Source organism: Amblyomma maculatum, chromosome 4 (genome assembly GCF_055883805.1).
Source record: "Amblyomma maculatum isolate TAMU_Amacu chromosome 4, ASM5588380v1, whole genome shotgun sequence".
Lineage (NCBI taxonomy): Eukaryota > Metazoa > Arthropoda > Arachnida > Ixodida > Ixodidae > Amblyomma > Amblyomma maculatum.
Window position 1 is genome coordinate 60,078,353 of NC_139347.1, and position 12,804 is coordinate 60,091,156.

General features: G+C 45.8%; 1 protein-coding gene across 3 annotated transcripts in view; it reads right to left on the reverse strand.

The window, feature by feature from the left end:
* LOC146191187 (fatty acyl-CoA reductase 1-like) overlaps positions 1-12,804 on the reverse strand; it is a 76,724-nt gene that overhangs the window by 46,422 nt on the left and 17,498 nt on the right. The window contains exon 1 of one of the 3 annotated variants that reach the window (XM_084601665.1): positions 6,052-6,278. The exons of 1 other annotated variant lie outside the window; for it this stretch is intronic. In XM_084601665.1, coding sequence (XP_084457791.1) covers positions 6,052-6,256 — 205 coding nt within the window. In that variant the 5' untranslated portion in view covers positions 6,257-6,278. Of the gene's footprint in view, positions 1-3,761; positions 3,783-6,051; positions 6,279-12,804 lie in introns of those variants that run through there. One more of the 3 variants, XM_084601666.1, reaches the window with a different exon arrangement.

The window sequence follows — 12,804 nt, forward strand, 5'->3', positions numbered from 1 at the left end:
AATTACTGTTTCTTTTTTTTTTTTTTTTACTATTATTACCGCGGTCACTTTTCCCAGCGGCTTTGCCGTAATGCAGTGGCAGCAAACGACTCCGCTGCATCAGAAGAGAGCTCACTATATGCGAATGTTGTTTACTAAATGAACACTTCATCTTTGCCTTCACTGCTAAAATCCTGCTGACCTTACTTTTCTTTGAGTAGCTTTCCGCGTAAGGAGCTCCTTAGTGCCACCTACATGGTACCTCTGTCGCACTGATGTGCATCATGTTCACCTATGTGCATCAATAATGTTCATTTCTCTAGCAATGGCTGGTTTCTTTCAGGTCAATCTATATTTGCACGACGTTCATGTGCAACCTTATTGAAGAACCTTACTGAAGAAACATCTTTCAGTGGCAATCATTTTTGCTTTTATATATATTTTAGAGGTGGCATCCCCCTACAAAGTAGGTCGTCTTGTTGGTAACCGCTAGATGGCGCTGCTTATTTATTTATTCCTTCGGGCTTCAGCCATCTAAATACACAGTTTATTGCCATGCACTACCAAATAATTTTGTATCACGATCACGCTACACGACTATACATCTTGGAAAATGCCAGGGAAAGTTAACAATCGCGAAAATGCAATTAAAAAGAAGAAAAGAAAAAGAACCATGGGGAGGGGGGCAAAGGTTCGAGGTTCATCCAGGACGCTGATTGAGAAGGCCAGCTCTAGTTACGGCTTTTTCCTCTTACAGCCTTCCGTTCGTGTGTTCCGGCGTCTTCGTCTTCAGTACGAGTAGCCGTGGCATGTGCCCCCCTCCCCAGAAAGCATCATCCCAATGACAGAAAGAAAGGTAATAATAATAATAAGCAGGTATACTCAGTCCGAATAGTACGGCTTCATGCGCACAACATGAACAACGTCGGCTTGTTGATGGCGTTACTTCGATGTTGAAATGCCATACCGCACCACCTTGTGCGCGACCTCGCTCAATGACCGGAAAACGACATGGCGCTCGAAGCAGTTCTTCAGAGAATCTCACGGTGGCAGATAGGTGTCCAAACCCACACTTCATCTCCACAGTCGTAAATAACATGTCTGCAGCGAAGATTGCAGCGTCGCGCATCATAATCCCCACACGCGCTAGTTATTGAACTTCCTCAGCGCGTCGGGTGAATTCATCGGCGTCCTGATCGACGTTGTCATTACGTCGTCGACGTCTGGGAGCAACAGTAACATTGACCGTAGCATAATGGTCACCGGCCGCCCATCAAGGAGACTAAATGTTGTTCTTCGAGTGGTATATTGTAGGCAAATGTCACGTATAGGGCAAAATTTCGTCCTAGTTCTTGTGACATTCGTTGAGGTACATGCAAAACATACCTGTGAGGGTCTTAATGAGGCGGCCTGTCAATCCACTGGCTTAAGAATGATAAGCAGTCGTTTAAGTAAACTGGTGCCACTTAGTAACAAAATGCAGAAGTTCAGCCGTGAACGCAGTTCCTCTATCGGTAATGGTTACTGCCGGAACGCCATGCCTCAGGACAGTTGTTTCTAACGAATACCCGGACTACTTCGTCGGCGGTGCCCCTATTGGCGCGATTTTGTCCTCGCGTAGCGGGTGAGGTAATCGGCAGCGACAATTATAATCAGACACTGCCATCCAGCGATTGGCATTGAGGGAAACCCCGGGGCGAGGACCCGAATGCAACGACCTCTAGGATCGCATTCGGTTGTGGAAATATACATGCGCAGAATCGGGCTGCTTCCGTTGCTGGAGTACTGAACCCGTGTACCCGGCAACTATAAGGACGACCGTAGTTAGGGGTGAACTCATCGGCAGGTACACTTGAGAGCGCCAAGGCCATGTAAAGTTATGACAGCGCATTCTCCAAATTTCTGCTGTACCAAGATATTCCACCTATTCAATGAATCAATGAATGAATGTAAGGAAAAGAAAAAGAAAAGTCTGTATGAAGCCGCAGGAAATAAAACGGCACAGAGGTACGTAATAGACACTCTGTCTACGATGCACTGCAGCTACGCCTCGCAGGCTCCTGCATTTGTCATCGTTATCGTTCTTATAGTTTCCCAAAATCGGATCCGCTCCCACTCCTCTCCTAGCAGCGCGGCATCTTCTCGAATGCAACATTTCGATTGTAGCTGCATATCGGGGCGCTATAGGAACATGTCTGCGCGTCGTCGTCGCAGCTGGTGGGGCTGGCTTTCGTCTCGCCGCTTCGGTTCCGAGTGTTTGTGACTGGGGACGACGAGGGAAAGCGCTCCAACAATGTCCCCTCCTGTCGTGTGATGGACCAGCGTGGGACGGATGCGTCTCGTCGGCTCCCATTGTCTCGCGCTGGCTCTTGCCAGGCAGGCCGACGTCGTGTACGTAGTGCCGAGAGAGCAGCGCAGCTGTGCACGCGAAGACTCGCGGCAAAACAGTGCTGTGCTGAAAGCAACCGCCGCTGTATCAGGATGACCCTTCGAACCCCCCCCACCTCTCTACGCATGCTCTGCCACACCCACATCCAAGTGAATGAATATCGGCGTAGAGTACATGAGCGGGCGAGGAAGCCTTGAGCGTATATTGCCTTCCTCACTGCAGTGGTGATACCTTTACTCATTCGAGCTACTCAGCACCGACATGCATTGCGTATACTTGTGGAGACTTGCGTACATGGCGTAGGCGAAGAACCTTTATATGTTTGTTTCAGCACATCTTCACATCTAAAGCGGGTTCCGGAATGTTTTTCTCGCTAAGCGGACATGTTAGACGGGATGGAGTGGTCATGTAAGGGAATAGAGAAATTCCACAAGAGGAATGCAATTGGGGTACCACGTGTGCACGCTCGTTACCTTTCACCATTTGATTACCCGGTACCCATATGACTTTTTTGAGGCCTGGTGCCTGGCTTGGAATAAAATACTGCGGGCCAGGGGGATATTTACTTCACATGAAGGTTCTGTAGGCGGTTCGAGAGTCGGTGACGATGCGTGCATGTGGATTCGGTGCTAATGTGATGCTGTTTGAATGTGATGTTTGAATTTCTAACAGTTAGCCCCGCTACCAAATGGTCTAACCGAGTGACGTGAGGGCTATACTGTTTTGATGCCCTCGCAAGGACCAGTGGTATCAATAAGGGATGGTAATCTTTGCTTGGTTACTAAGACAAATTAAGTCACACCCTATAAAGCATGGCCCAACGTGGGCGTAGACTGAGAGGCATCCCTGATTTTTTGTTGAGGGATCGAGCTCGGCCAGCGGCTTGTCACGGACTGGGGATCCGACCAACTCTGCCTTCGCCCCCTAACTCCTTGCCTTTAAATAAATGTTTTCTACTACTACTACAATGTGTGTGTGCGTTAGGGGGGGGGGGGGGGAGTAAGTCCAGGAGTTTTGTTACATAGAAGTAATGACTTCCATGCCTAGTGAACTTCACAATCTCCCCTCCAGCCGCTACTGCATGTTTACGTACTAACATTCACGTAAGTGGCGGTTACCAATCAAGGAAAGCGGAGGTAGAAAAAGCTTCATTAGATGGATCTCTATTAAAAACTCAGTTACATTGACTACTCAATAGAAAGCTTTCTTGGGATAAACTTTCAAGGCGCACTTCGTCAGCGCTGAAATGTGTTAATCGTACGTGCATGCTGTTTGCTCAACTAACTAAACTTTGCTCAGCCAGCTCTGCCGAGCATTTACAGCATGCAACGTTATACGTTACGAGACCTTTCGTCCTCGATATAATTCACGGAAGACATAAGTTGACGCATACCCATAGGCGGAACTTTCACGATTCTTCTTTTCAGCAGGCTTGCATTATGTGTGGGGGCGTTATCATTCAGCCGCATTGCACTTCGTTCTCCGCGTTACACTGGGTTCTGCAGAGAGCTCAGCTCGCACACGTCGCGCAGAGAGAATTCCATACTTTGGACCCACTGCTGGGATGAAAATAACATAGTTGTTTATGTTGCGAACACGGCGGGCTCGCTTTCCCTTCCAAAATACAAACTAGTTCGTTTTACAGCACAGCCAGACATGATCAACCTCCACGAGCTCACGTGAGCGGAAGAGTCGGTTATGTCAACATTGTGTCTGGGCATTGCAAGTTAACGCTATAGCTGTCGAGGACACAAGGAGCACGTGCGTGAGTGCGAAAGTGCTACACGACTGTATACAGGCTTTAATACGCGCTTGAATGCTGCGGCACAAGGGCCAGCCTAACCGTCTCTTTTCATCGCGATGGGTTACCAAGAAATATCAGACTGGCTTTGAACGCGCAGCGAGGACGATAAGACGCAAGAGTTGTTGTGGTGGCATTCAGCCGTACAACTTTACGAGAGATCTTCCAGAACTATATGTATATATATATATATATATATATATATATATATATATATATATATATATATATATATATATATAAGCTTGAAACTGTGTTGCTAGTGCTTTGGTGAGCTCTCTTATCTGTAATGGCTACCAATGCCCACTTGCATAGTGGGTGGAACAGCGCGAAAAGACGAAACACACGAATACCAACTCGCCCAACTGTCCATCCTACTTCAAGGCCCACTTCTTCGTTTTCAATTTTTTTTTTCTTTTAATTGTAGGCCGGGAGGCTAACAATTTGGGAACGACTCACAACCTGATATTTTTACTTTACATATTGTCGCCACAAGAAAGAGAAACGGAGAACTGAAAGCTGATTCTCTGTTAGCCAGCGCTTCAACACATTCGTTTCATCAGCAGCTGCAATATATACAGAAACAGTGACGGCAGCCACGGCCGGTCTCGAGGGAGAGCGCGCGCTCTTTCCGGCAGCAAGCGATCAGCGTTATCCTGCAGACAGCGAACTACAGTAAGCGGATTCCGAAGCCAAATTTCATTTACCTTCAGCCCGGCCCAAAATCGAAGCCCGAATTAAACGTCGCAGCGTACACAGTCGCGACAGCTGCTCGTCATTTCTCTCCACTTGCGCATAACGAATTTTCATCCGCGCAACGGTGTCTCACTTCGTTCGTCCGCATCCGTTTTCCCCGCGGCCATAACTAGCAGTACAACAATCCCCCCTGTCACAGCGGTTCGTCACGCCAGACAGCGAACACGCGTTGAAGCGTGCTCGCTAAACGAGCGTGACAGCCAGTTAGGTCAACTGTTAACCGCAGTGACATACTAATCCGGCACGGCCCGACTGCACTGAGTGACACAAATTTCATATGGAGTTAGTGACACGTTCAACGTAAGGAAACGGTCAAATAACGTCACTGCTGCGCAGTGTATGCATCGATTGAGCTTAAGATTGCGTCTACCAAAACAGATTAAAAAGTGTTACAACTCGGCCGGTCATATCCAAGTTCCCTGGAAATTAATGGACTCGCGCACTTGAAAGATATACGCAAACGTCTCACGACAAACGGAAGCAGAATACTGAAAGCTACTTCAGTATACGTCTGATTTTCGTAATAAAGTTTCGTAATGCGGACATCGTTATATCCCGCGCGCGGTCCCGTACATGATTCCAAACGTTTTTACCACCACCGATGGAAAAAGAAACTGCAAAATAAGTTTGCCGCGAATGAAAGGTTGTTTTTTGTGCAACCGCGTGCCGGCATTAGCATCACTACTGGTTTAAAATTAAGAACCAGCACCGGAAACGACACCTCATCTTTCTTCGAACGTCTCCCCACATAAAGACGCCACCAGCTTCGAAATTGCCGTGAGAAACAAACAAAGCCTTACAGTCAAGTTTTTCGATGCTGTGTTCTCTGTTGCCATGGCAAATTACTCCACTCCTTTCTGCAATACCAATCGGCCTTGAAGTACATTTTTCACGTCATTTTTTTTTTTTTTTTTTTTTTTTTTTTTTGCCTATGTGCCGGCCCGTTACATTCCACCTTTCTGATGATGAAGGAGAACGTCTCTGACGCATTGGTTCCTTCTCAGTTGCTCCGATCTCTAACATGTACGTAACACGAAGAAACAACTCTTGCCGTCATCCTTGGCCGTAATTCCTTATACATATATATAATAATCAACGACATATAAGAGACTGCAGTCCCGCTCACCAGAGTGTCGGGGCGTCTGTGACCTCTTGTCCTTGTCAGAATGAGGCGCTTCCGGGATCCGCGCGGCGGCCATGCGCGACTGCACATCGCCAGCGCCCATGACTTGGATAGTTTTTCGTTCGAGCGGCAACGCGTTTATCAACGGGACAAAAAGCGGTACAGAGCTACGGTGCCACCTGAGTGCTGTCGGACGGAAGATGCCCATCCGTTCGAGGCGTCCGAGTAACTATAAGATCCACCTAAACAATCAATGGTGATATATATATAATCGCACCGCTCCTCGCAAAACAAACACGTGATCGTAATCCTAAGAAGCGCGTCATTACGCGCCCAGCGCGCGAAAAACGCACTCACGTCATCGCGACCAGGCTAATCCAGTTTCCGTCCCATGCTGCCATGTTGCGTTACGCCTCCTCTCTCAAAATCCATCGCGAAGCAGCCGACGTCGCATCTATCTTCTACGTGTCCACGCCCTCCCCCAACCTCTCTCTCTCTGAGAAAATTTCCTTTTTTTTTTTTTTCTCCTGCATTGCTGGGTATGTGAAACAGAAGCAGGACAAAGAGGCGAGGAAAACGCTCATTGGCGATGTCGGTAATAGTCTTCCGAGTTTGTTTCTGTAATGCGTGCGCCGTGTTGAATTTACACAGGTGTTCTATGACGTTCGAGAATGACTGGCGAATGAGCACGCCACCGTGCCGCACCTCCACATCATTGGCTATCTCTAGGTCGGCCAGCGCACCAATCACAGAACGTTCTCACGTGCTAGCATATTCGATTAGGACATAGGAATGAAAACAGGAAAATTATTATAGGTAGGTGTGTACGCTTAGGGTTGGTCGAGGCTGAAAGTTTTCAAATGGCGCGCGAGTAGTAGCAACAAGAGTTATGCCTACGAAAATCGCTTACGGTATCCTGAATAAAAATCTGTGGATTGATTGATTGATTGATTGATTGATTGATTGATTGATTGATTGATTGACTGATTGATTGATTGATTGATTGATTTAAAACATCCTTATTTACAGAGTCTTGTAGACCAAGTGGGTGGGCCGCCTAGTCCGGTAGTCCACTGGATATTACTGCCGCGCTCGCATCCCCACCACCCAATGTTGACGGTCAGGATATCCTCGCTGAGCAGAGTGAAAAATTATGCTTGCTTACGCCTTCTAGATTCCAGGAGAAAAATACATATTTCCTAAAAAATGATGCTATGAAAAAGAAATAGAGATAAAGTCTTAGCAAACTCCTGTTTTTGCGCTCGACGTAACCCCGGAAATGGAGTAAAAGTAAAAATTTGAAGTCGGGTACAATGAAAAGCAGTATATTTTCTGCAAAAAAAAAAAAAAAAAAAAAAAAAAAAAAAGAAACGATCTGCCAAAAGGGTGAAAAATCTCCTGTAGAAAAATATATCTAAGAAAATCTAGTCTCATTTAACCTACAGGAGCCGCAGTTTACGGGGGTGTACGCAGTGACTCCATCAGCAGCAAGATAATATGATTACGGCTGCTCTTGAGGCGGGAAGATGATGGTCAGTTTTCTTTAATACAGCATGCACGGATGCGGCGCACAACTTAACAGTGGAAAAAAAAAAAAGAAAGAAAGAAAAGAATGTGCATAAACGGGAGGCACTCTATTCTTTTCATTAGCCCAGAAGTATACCTCTCAAAGAGATCCTTCCCATAAAAGCCATATACCTCAATACCTTGTATCAAACACTCTTTCTTTACTCTTTACAGCAAAACGGTGTGATTGTTTTGATTACAGTATTTAGTTATACTAATTAATTACACTGAAATATATTGCATTTAGGCCCGTCAGTAACGTAATGAAATGCCCCGCAGTGTAAAAAGACGGCTCTTGGATCTGCACAGAACTAAAGAAACAACAAAAGAAACCCTAAAAGCAGCAGCAAGGAATGCGCCATGTATAGTACGAGACAGGTTCTTGCTGGTGAAACACCAGAGACTCCAACACTGTGTTTTCGTAAGCAAGCACCTCGTAGTCGTTAAGGGACAGTCATATCCCCGCCAACCGCATAGCTACGCCACGAATGTGGCGGAGATAAGCAGAAATATGCAGAGATATGCTGCGATATTCAGAAAAAAGGAAAATGACACTGCATTCTTCAAGTCTGATTATCGAGGACAAAAACAAGCCTCATTATGCGCTTGAGCACTGGCTGCAGACGCTACTAAAAGCTGTGCGGCACCTCGTTGGAGACTTTTCATACGTAAGTTTTTTATGTCCCAGCCTACTTGGAACTGATTACACACCTTAACTACTTAATTATCGGATCCTGCATGCTTCGCTGTTTCGTTTGAAAACTTCATAGCTGACAAAAAAAAAAAAAGAATTAAGGGAAACTTTCACTCAAATATGGCAGCTCTGCTCGTACAACGCGTGATTCAAGATAGCGAAGCCGAAAAAAAAAAAGAAAAAAAGAAAGACTGCAACAACAGTTTACCTTGTTTTGCTTCTTTCCTTTTTTTTTTTTTTTTTTTTTTACATACGCTGTTTCAGGGAACTTGAGTGTACAAGGCGCAGCCTGGACATTTTTTTGTTTTTTTTTTTTTCAAATAAAAGCTTCACTGTGTAATGTATAATCCAAGGTCAACGTGGCAAGCCGCTTGACATTCAGCGAACCAGAGGTCACAGTGGCAATATAGTTTAACCATGGTGCCACCTCTTGTGCACCACCGCTTGACCTTCGACCTTTGACGGCAGTTATAAATCATATCTGCCCATGTCTAAACTAAAGCCTAACTATAGCAAAGCCAAGCAAAACGACGCTTTCGCTTCGCATAAATAGGTCAGCAGAGATAAATCTGAGCCATGTTTCTTCCTGTTCGTTACTATTTAGCCCAAAGCACTAAACAAACACTCTAGTTTCAACCTAACAACCATGGCTACGATAGATAATATTGCTTTGGAAACAGTTGGCAAGTGGATATTCTGCTATACCAAAGGAAGGATGCGCGTCTTTGCGAGAACAATTAGAGACACCGTTTCACGATGCGAGAGCTGGGACTGGTCACCGCGCAGTGCGGACTATAAAACCACTCGTTTGCATACCTAGGCTTTGTTAATCACTAATGCAGTAACTTGTGTCTCTGTTAACTACAGCATGCTAAATATAGCATTGATATCAGTTCCGCTTAGCCAAGTCGTACGAGCGTGCCTGCATGGCCTAAGGGCAGTTTTCTTTTCTAACTGCTCGGGATACAAGGGGCCTGGAAAAGCACTTTTCGTTCGCCTTCACGTTTCAGCCATACAGGTAAGCACAGGTAAGGCGCAACTGTCGTGTATACTTTCCTCTTGGGCGATACTGGTAAGCTGCTAGTCATAATCTCCCAGTATGTGCCAAATGCGCTCCATCCCAATCTTATTATCCTAATTATATCCCTTTCATGGCCCGGATCTGCGATTACTACCTGCCCTAAGTAGACATATTCGCCGACCACTTCCAGTGCTTCGCTACCTATTGTAAGCTGCTATTTCTTCCCGAGGCAGTTGAACATTACCTTAGCCCTTTGTATATTGATTTTCAAGCCTTTCTTGTTGCTTTTACCTGTCCAGGTAGTCAATCATTCCTAACAATTCATCCAATGAGTTACTTAGCATGGCAATGTCATCAGCGAAACGCAGATTACTCCATCAACCCTAATATCTAACTGCTCCCATTCCAAGTCTCTGAATACTTCATCTAAGCAAGCTGTGAATAATAACGGTAAGATCGTGTCTCCTTGCCTAACACCTTTCTTTACAAGGATTTTGTTACTTTGTTTATGCAGAACTGTGGTTGCTGTGCAGCCACTATAGAAATCTTTCAGTACTTTCACATACGGCTCGTCTACACACTGATTTCGTAATGCCTGAATGAATGACTGCCGAGGTTACGACTGAGTCGAAAGCTTTTTTGTAATCAATGATGGCTGTGTGTAGAGGCTGGTTATATTCCGAGCATTTTTCTATGACCGGGTTGATAGTATGGATATGATCGATAGTATAGAGAGTCTTTTCCGAAAACCTGCTTGATCCTTTGCTTGATTGAAGTTGAGGTTGCGCTGATTCTATTAGCGATTACCTTAGGACCTTGTGATTAGTATTTTGAATCTGATCGGTCTGCAATATTTCAGGTCCTTAGCGTCCCATTTATGAATTAAGATAATGTTAGCGTTCTTCCCTGCCAAGCATTGCGTAAACAGGGTGGCGAGATTTTTTACGATATCCTCCTCCCCCCCCCCCCCCCCCCCCTCAACCTTTCTTCATCAAATCTGTAGTTACCTGATTCTCCCCAGCTGCTTTCCCTCTTTTCATAGTTTCTAAAGCTTTCCTTAACCCCACCCTTCGCTACTTGCGGGACGCCTGATTACCCCTGTGAATCACATTATAGTGTCCAGGCTACTTTGGCTACTTTAAAGGTTAGTACACAACTCCTCGGCTACTTTGACTATATTGCTCATCCTAGTAATGACATATCCTGCCTTGTCCCTTAATGCATACATCTCATTTTTGCCTATGCCTTATTTCCACCACCATTCATCAGCGAATACTCGATGCTCTCCATTTTATACTTCCCTGTATCGGGCATTTTAGAGCTATTGATTAGCTTTGATAGCTGTCAATTTTATCTCTTCTGTTGAGTTGGAGGCTTTCAAATTTTGGCGTTTCTCAGTCAAATATTTCGTATCCTTTGAGACGGACAAAATCGCTGGCAGGCGGTGCGGAAATTCGAAAGGCAGACCTGAGTTGGCGAGCATCGGACTCGTGATTGGCTTTTTTTTCTTTTTTTTTTTGTAGAAAATGTAACTGTTCGCTGTCTCAGGTTGATAATGGCCCCGTTCCCACGAATTAAAAAGTCAAACCGAGAATGAGGTCGCGCGAACAATCCGGAGAATCACAGCAGGCAGCTGACAACGAAGTTGAGAGCCTAGGATCTGGACTGTTTCGGTGTACTGTCCAAGCGGAGTTTACGACATGGCCAGCAACTATGCGGATCTGGTGTCGCTACATTTTTAAGACGCGCCTCCAGTTTTCCACTTAAAATAAAGAAATGAAACCTGCGTCCATCAACGCGCGAATGATGTGTCTGTCGATAAGTAGAGAAATTTCCAGCAAAACCCGGCCCGGAAACTCAGGCTCTGTCGTTGTGGCCGTCGAATTCCTGTCAGGTAATGTTCAAGTTAATTGAACACTAATCCTATTATGGTGAGAGAGTCCTTTTCCGGAGGAGATGCCGTTTCACCGGCATCAGGTGGCACCCCAAACCTGTTTATGCAATTCCATCGATACGCAGATTTTTTATTTCTTTAACTCGGTGGAGAATTGAGCGGCACCGGGATTCGAACCACGGTCCTCTCGCACGCGAGGTGGATTTTCTACCTCTACGACACCGCTGCACATTTACTCCATTTGCATCTCGGTCCAGTGAGTTTTAAAAGATCCCACTCCCTCTCTTAGCATTTACTGTCACTTCTTTGTTCAGGGCATAGAAAATCCACTGAGAACAAAAATTTAATTAATTACGATTTTGTCGCATTTCTCGATTCGGTGCTGCCGCGCATTCTCTCGACGTCACGCATGTCACGTGAAGCACACGCTACTGCGATCTTGGTGATACAGCAAGCGGCAGAGTAAGAGTAACTCTTAGCTCCTAAGAGTTAATAAATGCTTGTCCTAAGCGTGTCACCGCTCAGAGCGCTTTTGTGCTCTGAGCGGTACAGTAAGCGCCACGTTAAGCATTGCTAATAAGATTACGTAAATTCAGCGGTCAGTGAGCGCCACGTGTGCGCGCGCGTCTAAAAATATCGAGAATCGAATTAAGTCTCACATTTCGCAAACGCTGGATAAACCAGCAGCGCGAACGCCAAGCACAGTTCAGGAAGTGCGCAGCACCAACGTCACAAACTGTTCTCTAGTACCCTGATTTGCATCGGCATTTCTGTGAAGAAAAGGAATAAATACATACTATCGACTCCGTCCCGTAGAAACTCCTGCTCTCTGCGAATCACCGGCGCAAACTGAAGACGCAATTCGAACCGTGCTTGACGTTGATTCTGTGCATTTCCCGAATCATTAACGCAATGTCTCGTGTGCCGGAAAAAAAGCGGAGCAAACTTGTTCCCCGCTCCATCAGCGGCAAGCCGCACTTCGCTACCGCTGTTCATGCCGATTATAGGTAGCCTTCCCGCATTAATTCGTCTTATGCGTATTAACCCCCCCCCCCCCCCCCCCTTCACCTCGGGGACTAGCAGGAGTGTTGGTATACTTGCACGTCAAACGTATTCGAAAAATACGTGCGGCTGCTGTCGTATAAGTTGACAATTATTTCTTTCCACACTTTTCGTATGCACGTTATAAAAGTAAATTGCCACTATGGCTCACTGCTATAGTTAACTCCAAACGACAAAGACGAGTGCGAACTTTCAACCGAGGTGTTATTAGGACTTCACCATAGGCGCGCCGCTATCAATCAATTATTTACCTCATCGATGAGGAGTGACAGCAGAGCAGCATGAGCTTACAAACGCTGTCCCTGTTTAGTTGGTGAACCTTAAATGATCCTCCTTTAGCTATCCACGTCCGCTCCGTATTCAACAAAAGCTTCAATTCGTTTTCAATTGATTGCGCAGCCGCACTTGTTCCCTGCGTTGAGCCTTCGTACATACAGTCATCTGGCCTACGGACGGACGGACAAAAAAGAGCGGACAGCGGAGCGGGAGACAGCGGGAATTTCGAAGTTGAGAGGTCGA